This window comes from Lynx canadensis, chromosome A2 (genome assembly GCF_007474595.2).
Source record: "Lynx canadensis isolate LIC74 chromosome A2, mLynCan4.pri.v2, whole genome shotgun sequence".
Taxonomy (NCBI): Eukaryota; Metazoa; Chordata; class Mammalia; order Carnivora; family Felidae; genus Lynx; species Lynx canadensis.
In genome coordinates, this window is record NC_044304.2 from 29,958,773 (window position 1) to 29,972,760 (window position 13,988).

The 13,988-nt window shown below is 45.0% G+C and overlaps 1 protein-coding gene across 11 annotated transcripts in view; it reads right to left on the bottom strand.

The window, feature by feature from the left end:
• Nucleotides 1–13,988, bottom strand: part of CADPS (calcium dependent secretion activator) — a 476,722-nt gene that overhangs the window by 59,069 nt on the left and 403,665 nt on the right. For all 11 annotated transcript variants that reach the window (XM_030307156.1, XM_030307157.1, XM_030307154.1 and 8 more), the window contains 2 exons: nucleotides 12,247–12,321; nucleotides 11,271–11,354 (listed from right to left, as the gene is read on the bottom strand). In XM_030307156.1, coding sequence (XP_030163016.1) covers nucleotides 11,271–11,354; nucleotides 12,247–12,321 — 159 coding nt within the window. The remainder of the gene's footprint in view (nucleotides 1–11,270; nucleotides 11,355–12,246; nucleotides 12,322–13,988) is intronic.

The following is a 13,988-nucleotide window of genomic DNA, read 5'->3' on the forward strand; positions in this document are numbered from 1 at the left end:
TTTTTACAGATGTGGGAACTGTGACACTGACAATTCTTTATGGGTAGCTCACTGGGTGGACGTTGCTCAGAAAAGCGTGCATTTAAAAGAAAAGAGTGAAACATTGAAATGTTTAAAAATAAGGTTTCCCTCTGTTGCTTATAAATGGAACCAGTGTTTGAAAAAATTTTGAGATAACAGAAAGTGAATACTGGAGTCCAAGTCTGGACTCTCTTGCGATCTCAAATACTGGCTCTGTGAGTTTGGGAAAAGCCACTGTTTAGTTTTCTCAGACAACACAGAAATACCTAATACCCGATATACATGGTCATATACAAAAATATGGATGTATTTACCAATGACTGAATGCCTGACACCACCTTATTCAATTCTTATCACAACCCGACTTCTCATCATACAAATGAAGGAACTGTGGCTCAGAGTAGTTAAACTGCTCTCCTCGAGGAACACAGGTAAGAAGTAATAGAACTAGGATCTGAACCCTGGTGGGTCTAACTTCAAAGGATCCGCTGCTATATTATGCCGCCCCCTATGTTGCCTTACGTTATTCACAGGATAGTTTACCGAAGTCTGAAGATAAAATCCAGATGATGACAGTGGAGGTGCTTCAAAAAGCAAGCAACGTCCTATAATGCTGATATTCACCTGTTACCCTGCACAAGACCTCATACATCACTATCGTGTAACCATCATGCATATTCTGAAATGACCTCTGAGGACCTCTGTGGGGCTGGAGGAAGGTGGGAGAGGGCCCAGGCTTTCCTGGAAAGCGTCCTTAGGCAAGATCACGAAAACCTCAAATTGTAGGGCTGCTGGTTGATTGCACGGCTTCTGTGCATGTTCATAAATATTGATTGTGATTAAACTATTATCATAGTAATGAGGCTAATAATGCCTCCTACAGCCCATCCCACCACACTACTCAAAGTCCCTACCTTTCATTAAACAAAGAGCTGCTGGCACTGCTGGGGAGTTGGGCAAGAGGCAGGGAAGTGATCTCTATTAAGCAAAAGCATTCTGTTTCATGCGCTGATTAAGAGCCGCAGCCCTCATTAACTAGAATTGTTCGGATCTCCTGTTGCTCAGGGTACTGTGCTCCGAGACTGGGTCCAGGAAGTGTATGTTCTCATCTCTCTTCCCCCCTGGGGCTTCCGAACAGATGCCCTATTGAAGTAGACATGTTTTTCCTTCCAGTTTCCCTCATTTCTGTCCCAATCCTTCATTCCCAGAGAGGATTTCGGCAAGGCTCAGGGCCTCCTTCAAGCCCTCCCTTTTAATGCTACTAAGACTTAGCAATGGTTGCATGCTTATTTATTATTTGCCTGGCATAAGGCTAAGCAATTTATAAGTAATTAACCCTGACAACGGAGGGCAGGATGGTGATTATCATTTATGGAAGAGGAAACTGAGGCTCAGAGAGGTTTACCAGCTTCCTAAAAGACACAAAGCTGGAAGTATCATGTGGCTTCCTTGGACCCCAGAGTCTGACCTCTTAACGAGGCTGTCCTGCTTTTCCATTTGTCTATTTACTTGGCATGCTCTCATTTTAGGAGAAACTTGGAAGTATAAATCAGAAAATTTCAATTTTATAAAATCTCCAAGCAAGGGGGAGCCTGGGCTGCTGTGTCAGTTGAGCATCCGACTCTTGATCTCAGCTCAGGTCGTGATCTCATGAGTTCAAGCCCTGTACTGAAAAAAATAATAAATAAAATAAAATCTCCAAACGGGTACAAAGGCTTCTTTTTATTTGATGGTAAGTAGGGGCCTCTGCCCACCTCTGGCATTTTTGGGTTTTGCTCTGCCTTTGGAACACTAAAAGGCCCAACGGAGTGCAAGCTAGAAGAGGGTGAGGACCATATCTCACCTGTGTCCCTGGCTTCTGCCCGACCTTGGTGCTAAGCAAATGAGGGCCGTGCTGTCATGACACGACAGTCATGTTTCTGCACGAGGGGATCACCTGGCGGCCTGATGTCCTCCGCTTCTCCCCTAGCAGCCTCAGCTTGAACTTGAGGGCACACGTTGTTTATATCACCACTGCCAGTGACAACCTATCAGTCACTGTAGGTCCGCTATACAGTGGAGAATTCGTTTTTTTTTCTGCTTTGTCCTCATCTCAGGTAAAGAGTTGGCGAAAACGAATGGACGGGTTTTGTGTCTAAACCAGAGGTTCAAGTCGTTTTCCTTCTCTGGTCTCAGTTTACACAGCTGCAAAATAGGGCAGCGAGAAGGTATCACAAGTTCCCAAACTTCTGGCACCAACACCGCTGTCCTGATTTTGGCTACGGCCCATGTGGCGTCTGTACTATATTTTCTTATGTACTTAATTTCTTCTTTAAATTGGCTCACTTTTTAAAGACTTAATTATAAAGAGAAGATGGGTATCACTGCCATACACAGAAAATCAGCAGTAAGATAAAATCAAGAGGAGAAGGAGGTAAGAGTAAAAGTACACAAAACACAAAAATAAAATGATGACATTCTAGGTAGACACGGTTGCCTGTAGGGGGTGCTGAACCCAAGGCCTGCTCGTTCTTTCTCTTTGTTACACACAAATATGTGATATTTTAGGGAAGTGTGAGAGGCAGATTATCACTCACTGGAAACTTTCTCCTTGATATAAAGATAAACATGAGAAGAAAATGAAAGAGGGGATAATTCTCTTACAATGGGATTGGTGCTATTTCATGTGGCGTTTTTGTGGCGTCCAATATCATCTCAGGTAGCAGGTGGTGTATCTCCTGTGCTTGGGAAACACTCAGGGATATGTTAGTAGAAAGGAAGAGGGAGGAGGAGGAAGAGGAAAAAGAGGGAGGCAGACAGCACGCTGTTTGGTAGCCTCTGCCAATTCTGTGGTGCAAACGATTTGACCATGGTCAGTTTCAAGCTCCTGGTGGGGCATCACTAAACGCAGAGCTGCGAAGAGATGTGGAGAAGTGGCTGTGCCCAGCAGGTAGGAACGGAGAAGATTCCAGTACAACACTGGAAACGCTGGACCAGAAAAATCTCAAACGTTCCTTCTGTCGCATGCCCTCTAGATAGCAACTTCCAGACAACAAGAGATAGGGTCTTCAAAAGAAGATCTTCCTATCTTTACAACTCCTAGCTTAATAGTTTACATATAGCAGTCATAGAAAACATGGTAGCAGGTCAAGTGATTGGTTCTAGTACTCAGCACTCAGTGACGTAACCACAGTAATAACCACAATAATAACAAAAGCTAACAAGTATCAGATGCTTACCTCATCCCGGGTATATAACATTTTCTCACTTAACTCTAACAACATCGCATAATTTAACTCTCATTATTATTCCCATTTTATAGGTCAGTAAGCTAAGGCCAGAGGTTAATTAATCTGTCCAGAATGACACTCCAGTAAGGGACAGAACTGGACGGACAAGTAACCTAGTTGTATAACGAAATAAACCTGATTCGACCTAAAATATGCACGGGGGATGGGTTATTCAAGTCTGGTTAACTGAATATTTTGATTCATAGGTATTCTAGAGGCTATGTGTGAATGAAAAATTCTGGAAGAATTAAAACAAAACACTAAATGCTAAAATACACTAAACTTAATGGAAAACATCTCTGATGAATCCAAGTTTTGAGTATCAGAATGTGCCGAAATAGAAGCTACAGGAGAGTCTTGGTTGATCCTGTTCTGAGTAGTGATTTGGGTTGCTTAGGAGAAATGGTTAATAAGCCAAGGACTAAACAGGTGAGAAAATGGTTGAAAGTGCTAGATCAGGCGAACCTTCTTACAGGTGTAGGCTGAAGGTAAGACTAAGAAGGGGTATTTACTGAGCTGCCACAATGTGCCAGGAGACTGCTCACTATAGTTCTTTTTTTTTAAGATGTTTACTTATTTTTGAGACAGAGAGAGAGGGAGACAGAGCACAAGTGGGGGAAGGGCAGAGAGAGACACACATACACAGAATCCGATGCAGGCTCTGGGCTCTGAGCTGTCAGCACAGAGCCCGATGGGAAGCTCGAACTCATGACCTGAACCGAAGTCGGATGCTTAACCGACTGAGCCACCCAGGCGCCCCTGCTCATCGTGGTTCTACTCATCTCATCCGCTCCCTGACATACGCCCTAGCACCCCCACTCAACAGATGAAACAACTGAGGCTCAACAAATGGCCAGTAACTAGCCCGCATTTCTGTTAGCCTGGGCTTCACAATCCTCCCTCTCCCTCTCACTTTCTGGTGACCGGCGTCCCCCTGCAAGTGGTTTGGAGGTTAGGGCAGCATCTCTGACTTTTAATTTCAGAACAATTATCTCATGTTTGGAGCCCCACGTGTCTTCATTACGTCTTTCTTTCATGGCTGTCAGTTCTGTGACCTGGTCACTCAGCACCTGACGGTCTGAAGAAAATACCATGTCTGTCTTGTGTTCATCTGTCTACCAAAGGATTTAAAGGGGAATGGTTAACTTTGGATGCTTATTTTTTTTCTTCTTCTTCTTCTGAAAAAGCTTCTGAAGGGCTGCTTTGGACAGCAGGGTATGTTAATTGTCAGCTGTGTTTTCAAGGCATGAACTGGAAAGGAGGAGGATGTCCTACTAGGTGATAAAATTATCTGAAATAAACCCCAAAGTGGATGTCAAGTTCTGAGCCATTGGGGAGTGGCTGATGAAAGAAGTCGGTAGAAGGCACGGCAGATCGGTGCTTTAGAGTTCTTGAACACGTCAGAGCATGGTGCTTTTCTGGTCTATGCGAACAAAAACCATTAGACAAAATAAGTCTTGCCTTCCGATGGTGGTCCAAAGCTTCAAAATCAGACTACAAACACGACGTCAGCCGGTAACAGTAGCTGGTCTCTCGGGGACCTCTCTTCCCTTCTCCAGCTAAATTAATTTTGATAATGCCCCTTGGCAAACCCTTAGATACCATAACCATGGGCAAGTTGCTTCATGAACAGGCTCCAGACTAGCTGCTCCCTAGCTCTATCCCTACTTTAGTCTGACATTTACCCGGGTCACAATGAACTTCTGGTTCCCACAATGCATGGGACCTTCCCTTCCTCCTCAGTGTCTTTGTGCCCTGCAACACTCCTTCTTCTCTTATTTGCTACATCCATCAGACCTCACCTCAAACGCCATGGCCTCCCAGATGATGTTCGGTTCCTTTAGGCTACCGCCCCATTGCATCAGCTACTTCTCCCTCTCTCTGAAAACTTGCCACGCGTGTGACTTACTTGTTGAGACTGTATCTCCCTAATGAGAATATACTAAGAGGCATTATCCGTCTTGGTCATTGGTAAGCTCCCAATGCCTAGCAGCAAGTAAGTACTTAACAAACGTGTGTTGAATGAAGGACTAATGTGAAACTGAAGATTATCTGGAAAGCACAAAAGAAGTAGGGGGCTTTTGAATGTCTATTCCTTTGGTTTTATTGCAAACCATGTGGCGGGTAAATTACTTACAAAATACTTTTACTGGTAAGGTGTGAAAAAAATAGAGGACTCTTTCCCTTAGAAATGGTATCGCTAAGTGGATTGTTCCCGGGAGAGTCACGAATTGATTCCATTTATGAGTTTCTGTGCTTCTGTGGGGAATAACATTCTGAAGATAATAAAAGAGTAAATCTAAGGTGGAGTCTTAGTAGTTGTATGACTTTGGACAAAAAACTCAACTCTCTCATCTGTAAAATGGGGATAATAATTGTATCAATTGCATAGGGTGATTGTGAGAATCGGATGAGAAAATGCACGTAAGTCACTCAGCACACTGCCTGGCACATAATATATGTTCAATAAAGGTCAGCTATTACCAACATGGTTGGTGCTTCTGTCCAAGGCAGGCACCTCCACTCTGAAGGGGGGAAGTCAACTGACTTGACTCACATGGATTCAGCGTCTGATAATCTAAGGATGTTGCCTTCTGAAGGTAGACCAAGACCTCTCTGTCTACACCATCATCACCAGCCCATAGTATAAAAAGCCATGTCTCCTCTGCTGGTCATTCCCTGAAGCCAGAGCAAAAATGGCACATCGCTGGAGATAACAATAACAATTACGAACACTCGCCCCATGCTAAAATTTGAACTGCTTCCTGACCAAAATAGTCTGTGCACAGAAGTGAATTCTTTTGATCCAGTTCTGGCTTTTTTTTTTTTTTTTATTTTTTTAAAATTTTTTTTTTCAACGTTTATTTATTTTTGGGACAGAGAGAGACAGAGCATGAACGGGGGAGGGGCAGAGAGAGAGGGAGACACAGAATCGGAAGCAGGCTCCAGGCTCTGAGCCATCAGCCCAGAGCCCGACGCGGGGCTCGAACTCACGGACCGTGAGATCGTGACCTGGCTGAAGTCGGACGCTTAACCGACTGCGCCACCCAGGCGCCCCGATCCAGTTCTGGCTTTTGACCAAAGTGGCAGTCTTGTTCTTTGGCATGACCTCAAGAGCTCTGCACAAAAGCCGTCTACGCTGCTGGGTGATCCGCACTAACACCAGTCCTGGTCTCAGATTCTAGCAGGAAGAAGCATGTCTACTTTGTTTCATTTCTAAGTGACAAACCAATTAAAAGGCTGGCAAATGAAGAGGGAAAAAAGGTGGATGAGGGTAATTTGAGACCTAGGGGATTGTGCATACCGTAGTGTTTGGGCCCCTGACAGCTTTTAATAGGGCTTTACCCTGCCTGACCAGAGTGGCTTCCAGGGTTCCATTGTGACCATCTCAAATGGCTGGCTTGATGGGGGAACCTGGAGTGAATTCTCGGGGCCTTCAGAGGATTTGAGGTAATTATTCTGTCTGCCAGGGGAGAGGGTGTGGGCTCCTCCTACATCATCACCCTTCCTTAAAGGCTCCGGAGGTTAGTGGGAGAGAGCATGCTGGTCGAACGAGAGGACTTAACCTCTCCGAGCCTCCGTTTCATTGTCTGCAGGCAGAAGAGCGTTGTTGGAACGGCAGCGTTCAGAGGATTCAATGAGAAAAATATATTTAAAGCACTTAGCCCTGTGCCAGGCACTTAGCAAGTGCTTAAAGAATAGCGTTGCTCCTGTAGCTATTTTAGACTTTGGAATTCATCTAATAAAACCATCATCATATTATGCCGAGGGGAACTGAAAGCCAAGGTGGGGTCCCATGTTCCAGGTCACACAGCTCCGGGGTGAGGGGCAGGGCTGGGGCCCCAGCCTGGGTCTCCCCTCTCCGGGCTTTTTGCTGTGTGCCACTGGCCTCTCAGGACCACTCGGCACAGCGGAACTCTTCAGGACCTCACCGCGAGGGACCTTCCACTTTGCTCCTTCCATTGAGTCTCCGCCCCCAGCAGGTGCTCAATCTCTAAGTCCTGTCCATGCTACTTCCAAAATATGCTGCAAAAATGCCTCCTGCTTTCCTGACTCCTGGTCATTGCAATTGCTGCTCTGTCTAGAAGATTCTCCCCTCTCTTCAGCTGTGGCCGGCCCCTCTTGGTTTCAGTCCACGTCTCCTCCTCAGAGACCTTCCGTGACCATCCTAGCTGAAGCAACACTACCCCCCACCTCCTCTCTCTCTTTCTCTCCCTTTCTTTCCACTCTGTGGCCTGTATAGCACAACCCCTACCCTATACTTTTTTTCCCCTTTTTTATTGTCTGTCTCTCTTCCTAAATGTAAACTCCAAAAGGACAGAGAACATGTGTCCCTTGCTCACTGCTGTGCTCCGGCACCTAGCACAATAGACTTGGTAAATACGTGCTGGGTGAACGAGTGAATGAGAGAATGAAGGAGCCAGTGGCTTCCAGAACTAGCATATTTGTCAACACCTGGATAGGCCCAAGGAAAGGATTTTAATTTGTTCGGAGAGGGACCTAGGCACCTGCTTGTCGCCCTCCCTGGCCTCCTAAAAGAACAGCGTGAGGCTACCCACCAGACAAGGACCCTTCCAAGCAGGCAACCCACACAAAAGCACATCTTGCAGTCAGGGGAAATGGGCGGATAGTTGCTAATTGCGACTTCCAACTGGGCTGATCTTTCGAAAGTTCGAAAGGCGCCTGCCTCCAGAAATCCCAGGCTGCTCCTGCTGCTGAGGCTGCGGAGGGAGGAGAGGAGGGGCGCGCCTGGACGCCTCTTGGGCTGGCACGAAGAAGCCACATCTCCTCCTCCCTCCTCCCCCCCCCCCACCCCCCAGCTCCTCTCCAAGAGAGGAAGCAATGCAGATGGAGACGAGAAATAAATATTCCTGCCTGCTCCGTGCCACTGCAGACGTTTTCCAAAATGTCTGGCTTGGACCATGAAACCAAGCCCACCCAGGAAAGGAGGCGCTCAGCGGGAGAAAGAGGGGGAAAGGGTGGCATATTTGTCGATACTTGTCAGCTTTCCGGGGGGCACAGCACATGGCTCAGCCTTGGCAGCCCCGCTGAGGTGGGGACGTGGTAAGTGCACAGTAATACTTGAAAGATTGAATCCGAGATGGGAGCAGTGCTAAGGGAAGCCTTGCCAGGGCGTCGGCACCTTCTCGACGCCTTTGTCCAGGGTCCCGGGACTCACAGCTGGCTCTCTCATCCTTGGTTCCCAGGCTCTTCCCACGACGCCTGCTGCCCCTGCTCAGCTCTTTCCCTTCCCCTCCACTCCACTCTGGCGTGAGTCACACAACTGGGCCGCAGGAAGTCTTCAAAGGCCCCTTGAAATTTGGGCAGGAGCTCAGCATCCACGTGTGCAGATGGATATTCCTGCCACTTCTGAGCACAGCTCGTGTTCTCCAACGCTGGAATACCAGCAGGAGATGAGAACAGAGGCTGCAAATGATAAGTGGGTGCTTTTGGCCGTGGGACGGCCAAGTGTGTGGGAGAAGTGTCACTAAGGAAGGGAAGTCACAGGCCCAGCAACAGGCACCCAAGTGTTCTCCAGTTACGGGGACTTCACTAGGCATGCTGCGAGGCTGCAAAATGTCTCCGAAAAGGGAGAGGAGAGCATGAGAATTTCAGCTTGAAAACTCCTCAGAGGATATGCTAGGCCTTCTTTGTGTCTCACCCTCTCGTGAGACTCCCCCTGGTACCCCGTCCTGCACGGCTGCCATGGACCACCTTCCGCTAGTTCTCTGGGTAAGTCAGTCATTAGGGTGGGGCCTAGCGGATGGGCTGAGTTCTGCTCCGTGAAGAGCAGAGGGGCTTTCCCGGTTTGCACTGGTTCGAGTCCAGGGCGGTAAAAACACTTGCTCGAAATGAAGACTCAAAGAAAGTGAAAGCTTTTGTGGGTGTCAGGGGAATGTTTTCCAGAAGAATTCTGCCTCTTTCCACCATTTCCATGACTTCACTGAGGGATGAAAGATTATCGAATATTTCCCACTCATCTGCCCATCTGCCTTCCAGTGCTAAGGCAACTGCCAGCTGAATCCCACTCTCTCCAGGAAGTTCTTCAATGGTGGGGGGTGGGGGGGGCGCGGGGGGAGCTGGCAGAAGACCTGGGTCCCTGTCTCCACTCTGCCCATTGCTGTGTGACCTTAGACAAATTACTTCCCCTCTCTGGGCCTTGTTTTTATTGTTGCTGTTGTTTGTTTGTTTGTCGAAGGAGTGGCCGGATTGGTTTCCTTTCGGCTGTGACACATTGTGGGTGGTTCTACGGAGTGATATTGGGTAGATTTCCTGTTGTCACCATCCTCTGGCCCGCCCCACCGTTACCACTAGATTCTGGGAACTGGGGCCACCACACTTCTGGGGTTGAGTTCATTCCTTACACGTGGGAAGTTGAGAGCTGCTAAGTAAAATATCCTGGATATGTGGATACATGGATACTATCTAGAATTGTTTTAAATGTCTTCTGTCTACCTGTCCCTTAATTCCCAGAAAATCTAATGCGCGGGAAATACCAATGTAAGGCATATTTAGGAAGAACTTGTGTGCATGGTTGTTTGCACTGTATAATAATCATGTTTTATCATCTTTTATTAAAAGTAGCCTCCATTTGTTGAGAACTTACTTCGTGCTAGGACTATGCTAGACTCTTCACTTACAATATTATCTCCCCAACAGCTCATCCCAGCAGATGTTATCCACTCCTCACTCCCATACATCATGGTAGTTGGCCATAATTAACACACATATGCCAACACCAAAACCAAAATTATATAATAGCGCCCCTTCCCAAGGCCAAAAGCAAACCCAAAGCACAACTGAGACTCGGAGAGGATGAGACAGCTACTCAAGATCACATAGCTGGTTAATCCTGGCAACAGGATTTGAAGCCGGTTCTGCCAGATCCCAAAGATGATGATGATATGCTACCTCCTACCCCGTGCTGGGCCTCGTCTTGGCATTCAATGCCTTTCTAGGAGATTCTTCATACATTAATGCTGTTTTAAAGACGCAGGGATAGTAGGTCTTAAATTGATTGCCTTTCTTAGGTCAGAGGAAAACAGCTGGCCTCAGAGCGAGCAAAAACCCAGCTATCAGAAACGTCAAGAAAAGATACAGTTGTCATCGCCACCGAGCACAGAAGGTGGGAGAACAAGGCCCCCAAAGCAGCCCCTTTACGGTGACCATCTCCATTGGTCATTGACCTGCAGAGAATGAGGCTGGCTTCCGCCCACAGCCAAACTCACTTCTATGCCCATGCCCAATCCTGGCGCAGAATTAGAGCCCCTCACAATCTGTACGGACCCAGTCATGTGCTTCAGAGGTTGTAGACTCCAGTGTTCCCAAGCCCAGGCAGGTACACGAATGAGTAAAACAGCAGCTGCTACAGGAAACTGGCAAACGACCGTCTGGTCAATGGGGCCCACGGTGACCAGCAGACCACTGGTCTGAGATGCTCAGAGCTCTTAAGTGTCCCTTTTATAAAGAAAGCCTGGAATATGGACATCTCCATGAATCCTCCCGCGTTGTAAATATAGGCAACTAATTCAGTTAGGAAAAGTGTACCTGACCCAGTGAGGACCAAATAAAACGTATTCGAAAGCTCTGTCTGACCTGTAGGTCTCTATTTGCAACGTTTAAATTTTACAGATGGGCAAGTGGTGACCGAGAAACATTAAGTGATTTTCCTGAGATAACTAACACGGGCTCGGGCCAGCAACTCTCTTTGGGATGTATACATATGGAGACGTATGTGTATGTGTGTGTACGTGCATATACATAACATACATATTGTGCATTCTCAAGTGAAAGAAATGATTTTGGATTACCTGCGGTTATGAAAGGTCCTGCTTATTGTCATGTTATATTGGTAGCTGACCTTAATTCACATGCACACACAAACCAACACCAAAGTGACACATTGGCACCCCTCCCCTAAACCAAAACCCAAACCCACACTAAAACAAAAACCAGGCAAGGAAGAAGCTCTTTACTTACGGTAAATGACAAAAAAGAAGAAAACAAAGTCCCTTCGTCATATCTGGATAATTTTGCCAGTACTCCTTCCAAGATAGTAACGAACTAGTAAAACAGCAAAAAAATAGATAGATATATATATATTATTTCAAACTCTAACTGTTCACACTAAGGAGCAACATTCCCAACCAGCCAGAGACTAGCAATGACCTCACTTGCTTTTGCGTTCTAAAATATTATTTGATTCCCGCTTTTGGGGAGAGGAATAGATTGCTTTCACAGAGAAATATTTGACTTATCCGGCTTTCTCTTCATTATTATGTGATTGCAAATACAGAGTGTTACAGAAGTACAAAGTGACAAAATATTATTGAGTTGCATACAGCATGCGATAATATTAAATGCACTTTTCAAAATCCAAAACTGCGCAAAGCAGTTTTTACGTTACATATTAGCACTACATTTAATCCAATCTATTTTTATTTGTATTTTATCAGTAATTTGGGGGAAACAGAAGTTTAGCACTGGCAAATATAAATGTCTTCCCATTCAGCATTACTTAGTTAAAATTCTATAATTCATGAGGGTGACTGAAATAGCTTTATCTGACTTTTATGTTTTATTATGACTCTCACTGCATGAGAAACGAGGGAAAAGGGGGTTTTCAGGATGGCAGAATTCCTTATTACCGTTTAACTTTCTGTATTTAAAATCTAACTTTGTCAGCGCTGAAAAACAAAACAAACACTTTTCCTATAACCTAGTCGGGGGACAATTTCTTATTAAGTTAACACACGCCACTTCATCAATTCATCTTCACGCGGCTTGCAATCATCAGAAAAAATCATTCTGACTTGAGCCTGGGTGATGTACGATCTTGTTTCCTGAGAAATACAAGTATCCAGCTGAACTTTTTAACGTGTTACATTTTAATGGGAATGCAGATCTAACAAAGCAATGTTCGCAATGAAACATTTCACCTGAAGCTGAAGGTTACCTTTGCAACCAAGAGTGTTATCATTTCTTTAACAGCTTCTTCAATTAGTTCATCTATTTTTGAATGGTATTGATGCTGAGGAACACAGAAAGACAAATATTAGCATGTTTGGGAGGTGAGGGCATTGTATCCGTCAGTAATTTTTAGACAACACAATTTATAAAGCAAGCCTGGCCCGTAGACCCAGTTCATTTCCATAGTCCCAGACGCAGCCGTAAGATTCTGACTCCAGGTCTTTGATGAAGAGAGATCTGAAGCTCTTAAAAAAAATTACCAGCCACATGGCTGCTCACCCAAGGCTTTGGATGGCTTTGATATGTGTAGATACATACACACGATTACAAACAGCACGCATGGAATGGCTTCATGGCCTAGCGGTGTATTGATCTGGAACTTACAAAATAAGATAGCACAATAATTTAATACAGGGGATGAAAAGTTATCTTTGGAAAACTGCCGGGGGATGTGACTCAGAATTTGACCAAGACACTGTGATGGATTTCGCAAAAACTGTTCTAAAACCCTCTGATACTTGGGGTTAACGCCTCAGAGCCCACTGGTTCTCTAGATATTGACTCAGTGTGGAGGCAACATTTTTTTTTGTTTGTTTTTTGTTTGCTTGTTGTTTTTTTTTTTTTCTGAGCCCTTGCGACAGCCACTCATTTTCTCCAGGTTTAGAGCCTCTGCTAAGACTCCTGTTAAGTTTTTCAATTTCTCTAACGGCCGCTGTCGATTAAATTTAAATAGTAATGTGAAAACAAACCCCCACACAAACAAAAATCTGCTGTAAATGCCAGGAAAAAAGGAAAAGCGATTTCAACAGAAAATACTGTATGCCAGTTCCTTGACATTTATTAGATCATTTTAGTATCCATTCGAATTATTCCATATTCCTTAATAAAAAATAACAATGCAAAGCACTGCTATTTGGAAAGGAAAATGCACTTACCCACTCTTTAGCAAACTTTCAGAAGGATGATTAATTAGGAATAGAAAAAAAAAAGGAACAGTGCAAATAAAGATTAGGACAAAAGGACACATGAGAAAACGAAAATTAAGCAAACCATTCAAAAAGCTATGAAAACATACAGAAATAATAAGCCACGGGAACGTGGTTTGATATTCTGATAACTGGCAATCAGAATTAATGAAAGTGAGTGAAGGGATATGAATTCAGTTAGTTCATTAAAAGTCACAGGGGAATTTTGTTTGTAATTGGAAGACCTAGATAAAGTCCCAGTGCAAAGTTGGGAAATCATGTAGCCTAAGAAAATGTAGTTCAGTTTCCTCATCTGTAAAAGAACAGATTAATACCACTAACTGGTCGCAACCAATGTGGGGGGTAGAAGGAGAACCCAGTACAAACACTGATCTTGGAAAGAGAATGAAGCAAACCCTGTTTAAAGATATTTAGCAGGCCTGTTCTTCTATTTATTATTTATTATTATTATTATTTAAAAGACATTTCCTGCAGTTCTGCTCTCAGATTCATAGATCTATTTTTTAAATGTTTATTTATTTGTGTGTGTGTGTGTGTGTGAGAGAGAGAGAGAGAGAGAGAGAGAGAGAGAGAGCATGAATGGGAGAGTGGCAGATACGGAGAGGAAGACACAGAATCAGAAACAGGCTCCAGGCTCTGTGCTGATAGCACAGAGTCCGACTCGGGGCTTGAACTCGGGACAGTGAGATCATGACCTGGGCTGAAGTCAGATGCTCAACCGACAGAGCCACCAAGGTGCCCC